The 13,815-nt window shown below is 36.9% G+C and overlaps 2 protein-coding genes across 2 annotated transcripts; both read left to right on the forward strand.

Moving 5' to 3' along the window:
- LOC105173235 (vestitone reductase-like) lies at positions 1-6,207 on the forward strand. The gene is made up of 4 exons (XM_088875742.1): positions 1-268; positions 2,542-3,075; positions 5,162-5,357; positions 6,011-6,207. Exons 1-4 carry the CDS (start codon positions 139-141, stop codon positions 6,159-6,161), a joined length of 1,011 nt encoding a protein of 336 aa, XP_088731868.1. The 5' UTR covers positions 1-138; the 3' UTR covers positions 6,162-6,207.
- A 4,882-nt stretch (positions 6,208-11,089) lies between these two features.
- LOC148784985 (uncharacterized) lies at positions 11,090-13,381 on the forward strand. Its single transcript, XM_088875655.1, has 3 exons — positions 11,090-11,377; positions 11,591-12,186; positions 12,418-13,381. The coding sequence occupies exons 1-3, from the start codon at positions 11,090-11,092 to the stop codon at positions 13,379-13,381; spliced, it is 1,848 nt and encodes a 615-aa protein (XP_088731781.1).
- Positions 13,382-13,815: the final 434 nt, after the last annotated feature.

Raw genomic sequence — 13,815 nt, forward strand, 5'->3', positions numbered from 1 at the left:
TTAATGGGGCTGAATTTCCGAGGAGCTTTTCTCAAAAGAGGACAACATGCCGGCTAGGTAGATAGCTAGCTGCTGCTTTGTATATTTATTTGTTTAAGCAAATGGAGTGGCTCTTGTGATTAGGAGAGAGAGTGAGAGATGGAAGAGGAGAGAGAGAAGAAGGGAAGAATATGTGTGACCGGAGGGACAGGCTATCTCGGATCTTGGACGGTGAAGAGGCTGCTTCAGGATGGCTACTCTGTCAACGCCACCGTCAGGATGGATCCAGGTTTCTTCATGTCTCTTTCACCTCTCTTTATATTTACTTTCGTCTAATAAATAAATTTATTTTTTAATTAAAATTTATCAAATTTATTGATATTTAAAAAAAAAAGAGAATGGGATAAAAATTTATATTTTACCTTTGATTGATTTATTATTAATTTATTACGGGTTAAATAGATCTTTTTATGAGCAAATTACATCTGTACGTTTGCAGACGTTACAGTATGTGAAGAAGTATATTTTCACTGTCATAAAAATAGTTTAGTTGAAAAAAAAATTATTTGACCTACAATAAATCAGTAATAAGTCAATCGAGGGTAAATATCAATTTTCATTCAGTTCTTTCTGTTAATATTGTTTAACTCAGTGAATTTTGACTAACGAAGGGACTTATTTGTTATATGAAAGCAAATCTCAAGGGTGCTTAATATAATTTTTCAAAGGAATAGGGGTTTACTTGTAGTTACACCAAATTTTGGATGGGAGTTTAATTATTCTTATTATTTATTAATTCTTCATGAATTATTGATTACCGAGTGATGTTATTAATTTAGACCTGTCAATGGGAAAGCAATACTCAACCTCGAACTCATTGTAACAGCTAATACCCAAACTCTAATTCTATATTTTCACATTAGACTCACCTATTGGGAAAAATTATACTTTTAGTCCGTAGAATAGAGAGTCCAATACTTTTAGTCTTCTACTTTATGGAATTTTCAAAATGCCCAAAAATGAAAAAATTCGACACATTTAGTCCACTACTTTACGAGACCATCAAAATGATCTCAAAATTAAAATAACTCGACACATTTCGTCCTTTATTTTACGGGATTTATGGGACTAAATCTATCGAATTTTTTTTTTAAAAAAAATTGGGTAAATCAAAAGATTAAAAGTGTTGAATCCCTTAATCAATAGGGACTAAAACTGTAATTTCACCCTCCCATTGAATTAAGTATTTTGCATATGGAATTTTCACCCTAAAAGACCCATAGATATGAATATCGGAAACAAAAAAATTTAATTCTCAAATGCATATTTATTTGAATTTAGAGAATAAGAAAATCATCAAATAAAAGCTGAACACAACTTCAAATTATTAAATTTTTTTATCCTAAGTTAATATAAAATATGTTTTTCATAACTTTTTTCTTTTTTCACTGGTTCTTCAATTTTATTTTATTTTTTTCCTACATGAGATGAGATATATCACTTTTATTCATGTGGACACATTTTATAGGATAAATTATATTGATTATCTTTAACGTTAGATCTAATTATATAAATATTTTCATCATTCGTAAAATTGTATGTACATTTTTTGTGAAGCTTGAAGGAATTTGATGTGATTACTTGTTTTAGCCGCAGGGTTGTACTTATAGAAAAAGTTATCGTTGAATATGTGACGTACTTGTAATTACAATTACAATTTTAAGGGACGTATTTACAATTAGGATAATTACAGTATCCTCCTTTGAGCTTTGATCTAATTTACATAGATCCCTGTAATTTAAAAAATTACATCTAGTAGCCTTACAATAACATATATATATATATATATGCTTTAATTAGTAAAAATTCACCAAATTTGTTAATATTAGCAAAAGTAATCTATATTTATTGGCCTATTGTAGATTAAACAAATCGTTTATAACTAAAGTATTCTTATACTTCTTCACACAATAATATATGTAAAATATAAATCTTTACCATTTTTTGTTAGAAAAGATGTATTTGACTTGCAGCAGGTGAGTAATAAGTAAATTGGGGTAAATATGAGTTCTTATTTATCTTTTTTACTATTAATTAACAAATTCGGTGAATTTTAACAGATTGAGGAGTAATCTATTTGTTAGACAGACGCAAATGTCAGAGTAATCAGATATAACTTTTCAACCACAGGAGATATACATGTAATTACACCAAAGTTCAGGGGATGACAATATAATTATCCCTTTATGATTTTACAAATGGACAAAATTTTAGTCCCACAAGATTGAAGGTTCAAATTAAACTTTTAGTCATTTACTTTATAAAATTTTTAAAATAGTCCAAAATTAAAAGAAAGGTCCCATAAATCTTGTAATGCAGAGGTTTTCTCAATTTCGAGATTATTTTGAAAATTTTATAAATTAAAAGGTTAAATTGTATTTTTTTTTTAATTTTAGAATCATTTTAAATAAAAGAGTAAAAGTATTCAAAAACCCGTATTTTATGTGATTAAAAATATAATTTTATCTTTGCAAATTGTAAGAGAGATTAATTGATTAACAGAGGGCAAAAGGGACATTAGTTACCTCACGAGTCTACCAGGCGCATCAGAAAGGTTACAGATCTTCGACGCGGATCTGGACCGGCCCGACAGCTTCGCACCGGCCATCGGCGGATGCGTCGGAGTCTTTCACGTCGCCCACCCACTCGATTTTGACGAAAAAGAAGCGGAGGAAGTGAAGGTGAAAAGAACTACCAGCGGAACACTAGGCATATTACAGGCATGTCTGGATTCGTCAACTGTGAGGCGCGTCGTGTATACTTCCACCGTCGGCACCATCCTTTTCAATGACAAGGCTGTCGGTTCAGACAGTCCCGCAGACGAAGATTCCTGGACTGACCTCGACTTCATTCGACGTTTGGAATCGTTCAGCGGACCTTATGTGGTGACGAAAACGTTGACGGAGAGAATAGCAATGGAGTTTGCAGAGAAACATGGACTGGATCTTGTGGTTGTGGCTCCTTCCTGGATTCATGGGCCCTTCATCTGCCCTCGATTTCCTGATTCCGTCTACATCTGCATGGCCTTGATTCTTGGTATGTCCTTTTATTTTAGTAGATATTACAAAGAGTTCTGTTATGATTTTGTGTAATAATAAATATAAAGATTATAAAATAACTTTTGATTTTAGCAATCGTTTCACAATTCATTAGTATTCGTTAGATTTTTATTCATTTTTCTATAATGAATTAACTAAAATGTCCTGGTAGATTATAAATTATAATTTTATTTATTTTTTAGAAAGTTTTTAATAGATTAAGTGCATGATTTTTATTATAACTTTTAGAAATTTTGCATTCACGTGGTTCGATTTTTTAACATTTTTATGTATAATATAACAAGGGCGAAGTTGACAATTTCAATCCTCTATCCGATGATTATATAATTACAGGATAAAATGCATAAAACTCCCTTGTGTTTTAAAAAATTTGCAAAAGATCCCCCTATTTTCAGACTAGGCTAAAAGCTCCCATGTGTTTTGTAAAACTCAGCTCAATCGCCCCTTCTTCGTTAAATCCAACTAATGGTGTTAATTTTTTAAAAAATAATCGTTATACCCTTACTTGTATTATTTCTTATTTTTAATGACCGTTGGATTTTGTTTTGTCAAACATTAATCAATAGATCTAATCAATTAATCTCAACTGTTAGATTTAAAAAAAATAAAAGGTTTAGATTCAATAAACTAACTTATATTATATATAAATAATTTAATTTGAAAATATATTATAATTATATATTAAAAAAAATACTAACTACCCCACCCACCCCCTTGTCCCTGTTGCCTCCCCCCACCACCCCACCCCCACCCCCACCCCCACCCCCATAAATTCTTTACAAAATTGAGTGGGACCGTTCTTGTTAGAATCGTCTTGAAGAGATGAGTCTGATAGTGGTGGTTTGAAATCAAGATTCGACCGGACGGAGACGAATCAACGGCAAACATGTTTGGCAATTGTTGCTTGAGCTCACTCTCTATGATTGACGAAAACTCAAATTGAAGGTATGAAAGTATTCGTCTTGAAGAGAGAATTCTAACGGCACCATTGGCCGTCGGAAATTCGTCCGGACAGTGCCGGGCGAAAAAGGGGCGAAATCGTAGTTTTTCTTTCTATTTTTTAATTTTTTAATTAATTTTAATTATATTAATTAAAATATATTTTAGTTAATTAAGAATATTTTAAATAATTATAATAATTAAATATTTTTGGCTAATTAATAATAATTATAATAATAATTATTGTAATTAAATATATATATTGTAATTAAATATATATTTTAATTAATTAATTTTAGATTTAATAATAATAATTATAAAATTATTTAAATTCAAATATAATATTTAATATTAAATAAATTAAATATAATCTAATATTTTAATTTAAATTTAATACTTATTTTTTAGGGTTTGAAATAATAAAAAGAAGACACAAAACAAGCAAAAAAGTCCTTTGTATATTATTTAGACCCATAGAGCGGTATTTTAGTCCAAAGTATCATTAAATATAACCTAAATCGCAGAAATGACTGCCAAACACCGCAGATGCAAGTCTCCTCCACTTCCTGTTAGTTGCTAACAGGTGGGGATTTTTAGCCTATTCTGAAAATAAGGGGGTGTTTTTTGCATACTTTTTAAAACACAGAAGGGTTTAATGCATTTTGTCCTATAATTACATGAAACATATCAGATGATTTTTGTAATTTTTTAAATAATAAAATGATGTTTATAATTCTGTCAAATCTCGAATAGCTTATTGTTATTTACCCTTTCTTTTAACAACACACATTAACTACTGTGGGAGGCAATAGTTACTCGCATATATACAACACCGGACAATAAAATGTGTTGTGAATTATAATCTTGCCCAACAATAAATTGATTTTGGGCACATGCATACACACAGTCAGCATATTTTTATTTTATTCCTCGAAAAGAAGAAACTAAAAAAAATATATATAAAGTGCCACAAAAACTAACAGTTGGCGGTCGAGTGTAGAAAAAAATGATAGGGGGATAAATTGCAAACTGCCTCAAATGTTGGGACGTGTCTGCTATTAATTCTAATTAATATTATATGTGCACATAATTCAAGGTGCTTTTATCTCGTACTACTGTCGCAGGTGAAGAAAAGTTCTACGCGAGCATGACTAAGACAAGTTTAGTGCACGTAGACGATGTGGCTAGAGCCCATATTCACCTTTTCGAGTATCCAAAAGCAAAAGGGAGATACATTTGCTCCGCTACCGACATTACAATAGCAAAATTGCATGAATTTTTATCCACTGCCTACCTTCAATACGATATACCAACAATTGAGTAAGTTCCCCCGCCCCTCCTTCCTTGCTCTTTTCTGTTTTTTTAAGAGATGTTTCGTCGAACTTATAAGTCATTCGTCTTATAAGATTAATCTGGCTCAAATTATGCTACCTCAATCAACCACCTGGATTTGGCCACATAATCTTCCTAAATCTGTGATGGGTCCGGAGGAATGAAACAAGTACGTCAGACTAGTCGGGTTTGTCCCCAACGAAGACCCTCCGACTCCCAAGTTAGTTGCTGGTCGAAATAGAAATATGCGATCTGAAGTCAAAAAGTCAAAGCAATAAATGACAATTATTTCGATTGAGTTAGATCTGAAGTCTTTGTAGGGTCCAATTTAATATTGTAGATCAGTCCACGTGTTCTAATCTGAGCCTTCCTAGCTTCAATCAGTCTGGTGCTTAGCCATCTTCAAATTTCGAGTCAACCCGCGGTAAGACCCGTCCTGCGACCGCGCGGATCTTGGCGAAATGTCTATTACGCCATTAATGAAGGGCTATTTTGTTTTTCAATAAGTAAACCCCCATCAAAGATATATTCAAAATTTATAGGATATATTTTTATCTTATTTCAAAAGTAAATTGATAAATTGAACTAACAAACACCCTTGTAATAAAAAGTCTGATTTATGCAGTCTCATTTGTACGTAGTGTGTGCAGTTCCTCAAAGGGTTCAGCAGCTATGTCATTTCCATGGCCTTCAAGCAAAAAGCTCTTGGGGACTGGATTCAAGTATGAAAAGGGGCTGGAGGAGATGTACGATGGAGCTATAAAATCCTGCAAGGAGAAGGGTTTTCTCTAGTTTGATGATTTGTTTGTTTTTATATTTTACTCTGTATACTCTAAAGTTTTAATAATCTTATGCATTTTAAAATTTTAATATGTTAAAAGATGAGAATTGTTAATATCAACACCTCTCTTTACATATCGATATATATATGTATAGGGTAAAATATAACGAGCTTCTTGATGAGGTCTGGCGTGATTATATAAACTCTTTTGTTGTTTAAAAAATTACTAATATCTTCTAATTTTAACAATCGTCTAACAATTAGCTCAATTCGTCAGTTTTCATTTATTTTTGTGTGAACTTATCAAAATACCCTTATGAAATATGAATTATAATTTTATTTATTTTTAAAAGAATTTTGAAATACTTTTATGGACTAAGTGAGTAATTTTTTTATAATTTTTTTTTTAAAAAAATCATCCATTTCGTTCTACTTTTTTTATAATTTTTAATTCTTTTTTTTTTGTGAAAAAAAAAGAAAGATATAGCAAGGGCAAGATTTACAATTTCAAACCTATATCCAAGGATTATATAATTTCATCAAATATCAAAAGAATATATGTAATTTTCAAACAATAAAGGGGTATTCATAATTATGTCAAACTTTAGGGGAACTTATTGTAATTTGCCCTATATATAGACTTTAATTTACTTAAACTCACCCTGAAAATATCAAATTAGATTTTTTTTTTCAAAAATATTTTAAAATTACACTTATTATAAAAAAATTCCCATTTACACCGACCCCTTCCATTAGGGGTTTATAAGGGGTTTGATTAAATATATGAGTTAGTTGACAAATTAAATATATAGTTGAGAAGTTTAGAAAGTTTAGTTATTTTTTAGAAACACGGAACGAAGGTTTAATATAAATAAAAGATTAAACGACTGGGAAAAAGGTACGAATATTATTTAATATCTTATTTGGTCATTTGCGATATTCTTTATGTATTGAATATATGTATAATACTTTATTATAGGAGGTGAAGATAAAATAGAGGGTTGAGCAGTTGTTGCTGTTAACGGAATTATTTTGAGATTGAGGTAAATATAGCTAATTGGATTTATATATATTTATATGTGTAGTATTATATATATTATATATATTGATTTCTTATATTTGATCGTGAACTTGGATTTATATTTAGGTAATATTGCAATTTTCGTCCTGTATGCATGGGGGTTGGCGAATTTGGTCCTCTAACTTTCGCGGTGGCAATTTTGGTCTTGTCTGTTTCAAATGTTCGATTTTGGTCCTCCAGCACATTTTATCACCATTTTGCTCTTCTAGAAAATAATTAACTCTAGTCCACTACATGCTCCAAGTTAGGCCCAATATGCTTTCGGAATAAATTAAGCCCTCATATATTCAAATCTTGTTCTGACCTTCTTGTTCCCAGGTATTCCAAGTTCTCGATTTTATGGATTTTTTTCAACCACACTACCACAGTAGATGGTTCTTAGGTACATGACTCCTTCAGCAACAATCAACACAACCCTATTTTGTTTCCTACCTTAGGGTGTAAAAGACACACAAATCTAGGGATTTATTAGAATTTTGTGTGTGTCCACTGTGTCTTATTCCTTCTTGCTTACGGCTAGAAGTTTGGTTATCTTCACCCCCAGTGGGGTCTCCAACAAAGGGATTCCCTCTCTCCGAACTTGTTTCCTTTCTGTGCAGAGGGGTACTCAATCATCTTCTAGCCACGATGGAGGCGAATGGTGGAATTGCGAGGTGTATCCATTAGACATCATAGGCCTCGTGTGTCACACCTTCTCTTTGCTAATAATACACTCATTTTTTTGTCAAGCTACACTAGACGCCATGCTCTGTGTGGGATGAATTTTGAAGCATTTGAGGAGGCGTCTGGGTTGATGGTGAATTTGAAAAAGTCCTCAATGGTGTTTAGTCCTTTTGGGTTCGAGCGGTGGCCAGACACAAGAAATATTTGGGGCTCCCCGCCCTCGTGGGACGTTCCAAGAGAGAGGTCTTTCCATTAAGGATAAAGTGTGGGCAATGTTACAAAGTTGGAGATGCAAGAATTTTTCACAAGCTGGTAAATTGGTTTTGCTCAAATCTGTTGTGCAAGCCTTACCTTCGTATGTGATGGGTTGTTTTCTCATTCCAACTACTATGTGTCGCGAGCTGGAAGGTATGATGGCGGATTTTTTGTGGCATAACAAAGAGTCTAGGAGGATACATTGGGCTTCATGGGATAAGTTATGTGTGAGGAAAGAAGAGGGTGGTCTTGGTATGAGAAAGCTGGGGGCTCAAGCTATGTTAGCTAAGAAATTGTGGAGAATTATCATAAGCCCGAATGCCCTGCTTAGCCGACTACTCAAGGACATATACTTCCCATACACGGATGTGCTTCAAGCGACCACCGATCTAAGGTGTTCTTCTACATAGCGCAGCATTCTTGCGGTGCGTGACCTTCTTAAAGCTGGGCTACGGTGGCATATTGGATTTGGTCGGAGTGTGTGCGCATGGAAGGATAGGTGGATCCCTCGACCGTGGATATTCCAGGTAATCATCGCTCCAAATACCCTTCATGATGATGCTATGGTGGATAGGTTGTTGGATGCATCAGGGGAATGGAACGAGGGATTAGTCTGGGACGTCTTCTGATCAAAGGATGCGGGGGTTATCTTGGGGATTAATAGACCTAAAGGTAGCCCGGACCAGCTCTAGTGGCATTTCAAAAAGCACGGGCAATATTCGATTCGGAGCGCTTATCGTCTTATCGGCGAAGGGGTTGTTCTCATTTACAGATTGGTCCTGCTGGTTCAACAACTTACAAAAGTGAGGGCTGGGACTTTATTTGGCATGCCGCTGTTCCACCGGAGGTTAGGCTGTTTGCTTGGTGAGTGTGCCACGATGCTCTCCCTACGTCCTCCAATCTTGCAAGTTGTGGGGTGCCAATTGACAACGTCTACCCATAGTGTGGCGACGAGAGTGAGGATTTACTCCATATTCTTCTACGTTTTTACTTCGGTTGCCTTGTATGGGCTATGACCTGCCTCCCCTGGATCTCAATTTCTTGTCATTAGTCGAATCCGGAGGACTGGTTTTGCGGAATGTTTCGGAATCTTGATGCACCAGAATTTCCTCGAGCTCTTCTCATTTGCTAATCTCTATGGGGTTCACGCAATAGGCTATTCTTCCAAAATTGTCCTATTTCTGTGGTTGAGCCCCTTGAACGGGTTTGGGGATTGGAAAACTCTCTCTCCTTGAATGGCCGAGCAGCCTTGGCCCTGGAAGATTCTATCAAAGCGCTGCAGGTTGTCCCCTTTAATTATGTTGGCATAGGGTGAGCTTGTTCTATTTTGGTTTAGTGCTTAGTTTGTTTCTTTGTTCTACTGAACATTTCTGTTACTTTGATAATTTATAATAATACCGTTATGACTGAAAAAAAAAAAAAGAAGATAATTGTAGTCTTTTTTTGGCCAATTTGATCAATGAATTGCACATGACTTGTTATGACTCAATTAAATAGCAATTTTAGACCTCTAAATTTCCACCCATTCTGATTTATAGGATAAGAATTGCATTTTTTTATGGAATTTACTATTTTCTAAACCTCCGATCCCACCCAATTGCATATTCTAAATCTTTGTTCTCTTTTTTGAACCAGAAACAACAATAGCCTCATAATTTACTGTTTAGCAATAAACCCTAATTTTTTAACAGAAAGACGTAAACCTATACACGCCCACAAATTTGCGATTCAAAAGCCCAATTCCACAATTTACAGATAGGGGAAGGGGAACTTACTCATTGCTTTCGTCGCCCATGATTGATTCCAAAAATCAACCTCTGATGCAGGGGGATGTTGAGGAGGACGGTGACAGTCGTGTGGAGGCTGGTGATGGTCCAAAAAATTGGAAAAAATTACAGGTATTAGAGGAAGAAGAAGGCGCAGGTTTTGATGGAGTTCCTGCGCGTAGTTTGGCCGAGGAAGACGAAACGCTGTCTAAGGGAGGTTCACTGCAATCGTCGTTTCAACTGGAGGAGTTCATTCATTTGGCAAACCAGATCATTGATGAAGGAGATGCGAACAATAGGGCAGCCATTGATGAACTTAAAAAAAAATGGATGGCGAGATTTTGGACAGGAGAAGTCGAACAGAGGTATTCGACTGGCTAGAGGTATCAGACTGGCATGTCGACGTCTTATCTCGCCGGCGGTTATGGCTCAGACGACGCAACAGGCCCCGACGCATGTGGAACTGGCTGTTGAACGTCCGGTGATTTGGAATGAGCTATGAATGGTGGGTTGTCATAGCAGCAAGGAAGGTGATGATGTGGTAGGTCATGTGGACAACGAGGTGGATGATGACGTGGTGATGGGGCATCCCATAGGCAACATGTGGCGTTTGTTAAGGAGGTGGAGATGGCAGGTGATGTGGCGCGCATGTCATCTAGTGTCAAATCTGTTTCTACTTGGTTATTCATAGGTAGTATCCCGTTGCATGCTTGTCTGAAACCTCTTGTTGACGATAAAATCGCACAAGCATTCAACAACTCATCACGGAAGGTTCTCCCATATATTGCTCCGACTGTGCAAAATGGTGAGGTCATCATATGTCCTTCGATTGATACTATCCGTGTTGGATCGAGACGTTGGAAAACAACAACTGTTGGGTATTTTGTGGGGAAAAAATCCTATTTTCACCACCTCAAGGAGTATGCCAAATCCGTTTGGCTGGCGCTACGAGAGGTCACAGCCACGACGAATGGGTTCTTTTTCTTCCAGTTCAAAACTGTTATTGATATGGAGGAAACTATTGAGGGTGGACCGTGGCTATTCCAGGGAAAACCTATTGTCCTCCAAAAATGGGAGCCGGGGAGCGCTGAGGAAATTGAAACATACGCAGGTACCCGTATGGATTAAACTATGGCATCTCCCAGTGGAATTGTGGACAAAGGAGGGTCTTAGTATGATTGCTAGTGGCGTGGGAAGACTGTTGTATCCGGATACAATTACTAGAGCATGCACGAGGCTGGATTTTGCTCGTGTATGCGTGATGCTTGATAGCTCTAAATTGCCAAAATATATCATTATTATGATGCCTGATGAGGATGGTGGGGAATCGCGCTATAAAGTTGATGTTAAATACGAAATGGTTCCTCCAAAATGCACTTGTTGTATGACTTTGGTCCATGCTGCTAAGGATTGTAGGGTGAACAAAGCTCCCAAAATAGTAAAGCCACCTGTGACAGTTTATGTACCAAAAGCGGGTCCATATTGAGCGCCAGCAGGGTGGAGAAACCCTCCAACACTGTCACTGCACCAGAAGGGGGGTCATCGAGAGCCACTGTGATGCCTGAACGGGATAGGGACCGACCTATTACTGTTATTGGTCCGAGTCGTGATGATAGTGGTAAAGCTCTTATTGTTTATAATTCCTTTGATGCATTACAATTACTTGATGATGCAGTTGGTTATCCAAAGGGTCCTAAGACGTGCAGCCCCGAAAGCGTTATCCATGCTGAATGCGGCTGTACGGAATGTTCGTGGCCTAAACAAGAGGGACCACCAACTAGCTGTCAAAGATTTAGTTGCTGAGTTCAGGTTACACTTTATTGGTCTACTTGAAACTCGTGTTTGCATTAATAATGTCACTCGCATTCAGTCATTTTTATTGCTCCAGTGGAAATGGTTTATGGATAATGCGTCTGTTGGTAACCGTATATGGCTTGCATGGGATGACAACTTTGTTGATGTTGATATGTTAGAATTGGGTTCACAATGTATACATGTTCGAGTTAACATTCTAGCAGTGCATGAGCCTATTATTTTTATTGTTATTTATGATTCGAATAAAGTAGCTGATAGGCGGGATTTATGGGGTCCACTTGAAATGCTTGCTACACAATATGTGGACTTACCGTGGATTGTTAGAGGTGACTTTAATGCGGTAAGGGATTTAAGTGAGGTCTGTGGCTTGTCGGGAGACATACGAATGGAAATGGAGGAGTTCAATACTTGTATCCAAAATGCTGGACTACTGCCATTACCCATGCAGGGTGAATGGTTTTCATGGCATAACTGTAGTGCCAACCCAAGGAATCTATGAAAGAGGCTGGATCGGATGCTCACTAACGATACCTGGGCGGCGAGGTTTCCGACGAAATTCTATTCCTGCCTTACCCGACGCACATCTGATCACTCGCCAATGGTAATATTGGGGGATAGTCAAAGATAGTTCGAAGGTATGTTTCGGTTCGATAACTACCTTACTCTCTGACCGGACTTTATTCCCAGTATACAGAATATTTGGCAGCATAAAGTTATAGGAGCTCCCTTGTATGTAGTCACCTGGAAGTTAAAGGCTCTCAAACTTGTATTTCGGGAGCAGCGGCGGAAGAAGGGGAACCTAATGCATAATGTACAACTTGCGAAAGGATTCCTGGAGACGGCACAAATTTTGGCCAGCTTGAATAGACAAGATGAGCTGTTCATATTCTTGGAACACTGTTGTCGCCTTATTTATTTCAAGGCGGTCAAACTTGAGCAAATTATGCTACAGCAGAGAGCTAAGATGGAGTGGATGAAGGGAGGGAACCAATGCTCTCGCGTGTTTTTCCGCAAAATTGCACAGAGGCGGACTTCGAGAAGGATTCTTCAAATGAATGATGCTCATGGGACCACTCACACGGAGCCAAACACTATGAGCCATGAATTTGTAGCTTATTATCAGTCCTTGTTGGGACGAGTTCGACGCCGTGAGGTTATGGGTTTTCAATACATGAGACCATGGGTGCAACATGTATTATCTTATGAGGAGGCCTCACAGTTTGTCTTGCCATTTACGCCAGAGGACGTGAAACTTGCGGTATTTGATATTGCTGACAACAAAGCTCTGAGGCCTGATGGTTTTTCTTCAGGATTTTTTAAAGCTGCTTGGCCGGTGGTGGGGAATGAGATCACTAACGCTGTTCTGAATTTCTTTACAATGGGGAGGCTACTGAAGCATATTAACAGCAAGCTTTTGGCACTTATTCCTAAGGTACACTCCTCTATGACTGTTGCTGATTTCCACCCTATTTCGTGTTGCAATGTTTTGTATAAGATTATTGCAAAACTACTTGTCCAAAGATTAAGTGCGGTGTTGGACAAGTTAATTAGTCCCTATCAGGCTGCATCCATACTTGGTAGAAGTATTAGGGACAATATTATGTTGCCACAGGAACTCTTTACCGACTACAATCAAATGTGGTTACCATAGAGGTGTGCGTTAAAAGTGGATATTCGCAAGGCCTATGATATAGTAGAATGCGATTTTTTGTTAGCTGTGTTGCAACTCTTCGGGTTTCCGGTGGTATTCATCAAAAGGATTGAGGAGTGTGTCACCACTACCTCATTCTCAGTGGGGATGAACGAAAAACCGCATGGTTTTTTCGCAGGTACCTGGGGCCTTCAACAGGGCGATCCACTCTCGCCATACCTATTTGTACTTGTGATGGAGGTGATGCACCCGGTATTCTTACAGATGATTGACCAGGACGGGGGCTTTACCTTCTATTGGAAATATGAGCCTTCTCGTATTTTTCAGCTAGGGTTCGTTGATGATCTCTTATTGTTCTGCTGTGCTGACATTGACTCCATCAGAGTATTCAAAGACGGATTGGATCGATTTGGGACGTGGTTGGTACTACGACT

The sequence above is a fragment of the Sesamum indicum genome, linkage group LG11, assembly GCF_026168435.1.
Source record: "Sesamum indicum cultivar Baizhima isolate 11 linkage group LG11, ASM2616843v1, whole genome shotgun sequence".
Taxonomy (NCBI): domain Eukaryota; kingdom Viridiplantae; phylum Streptophyta; class Magnoliopsida; order Lamiales; family Pedaliaceae; genus Sesamum; species Sesamum indicum.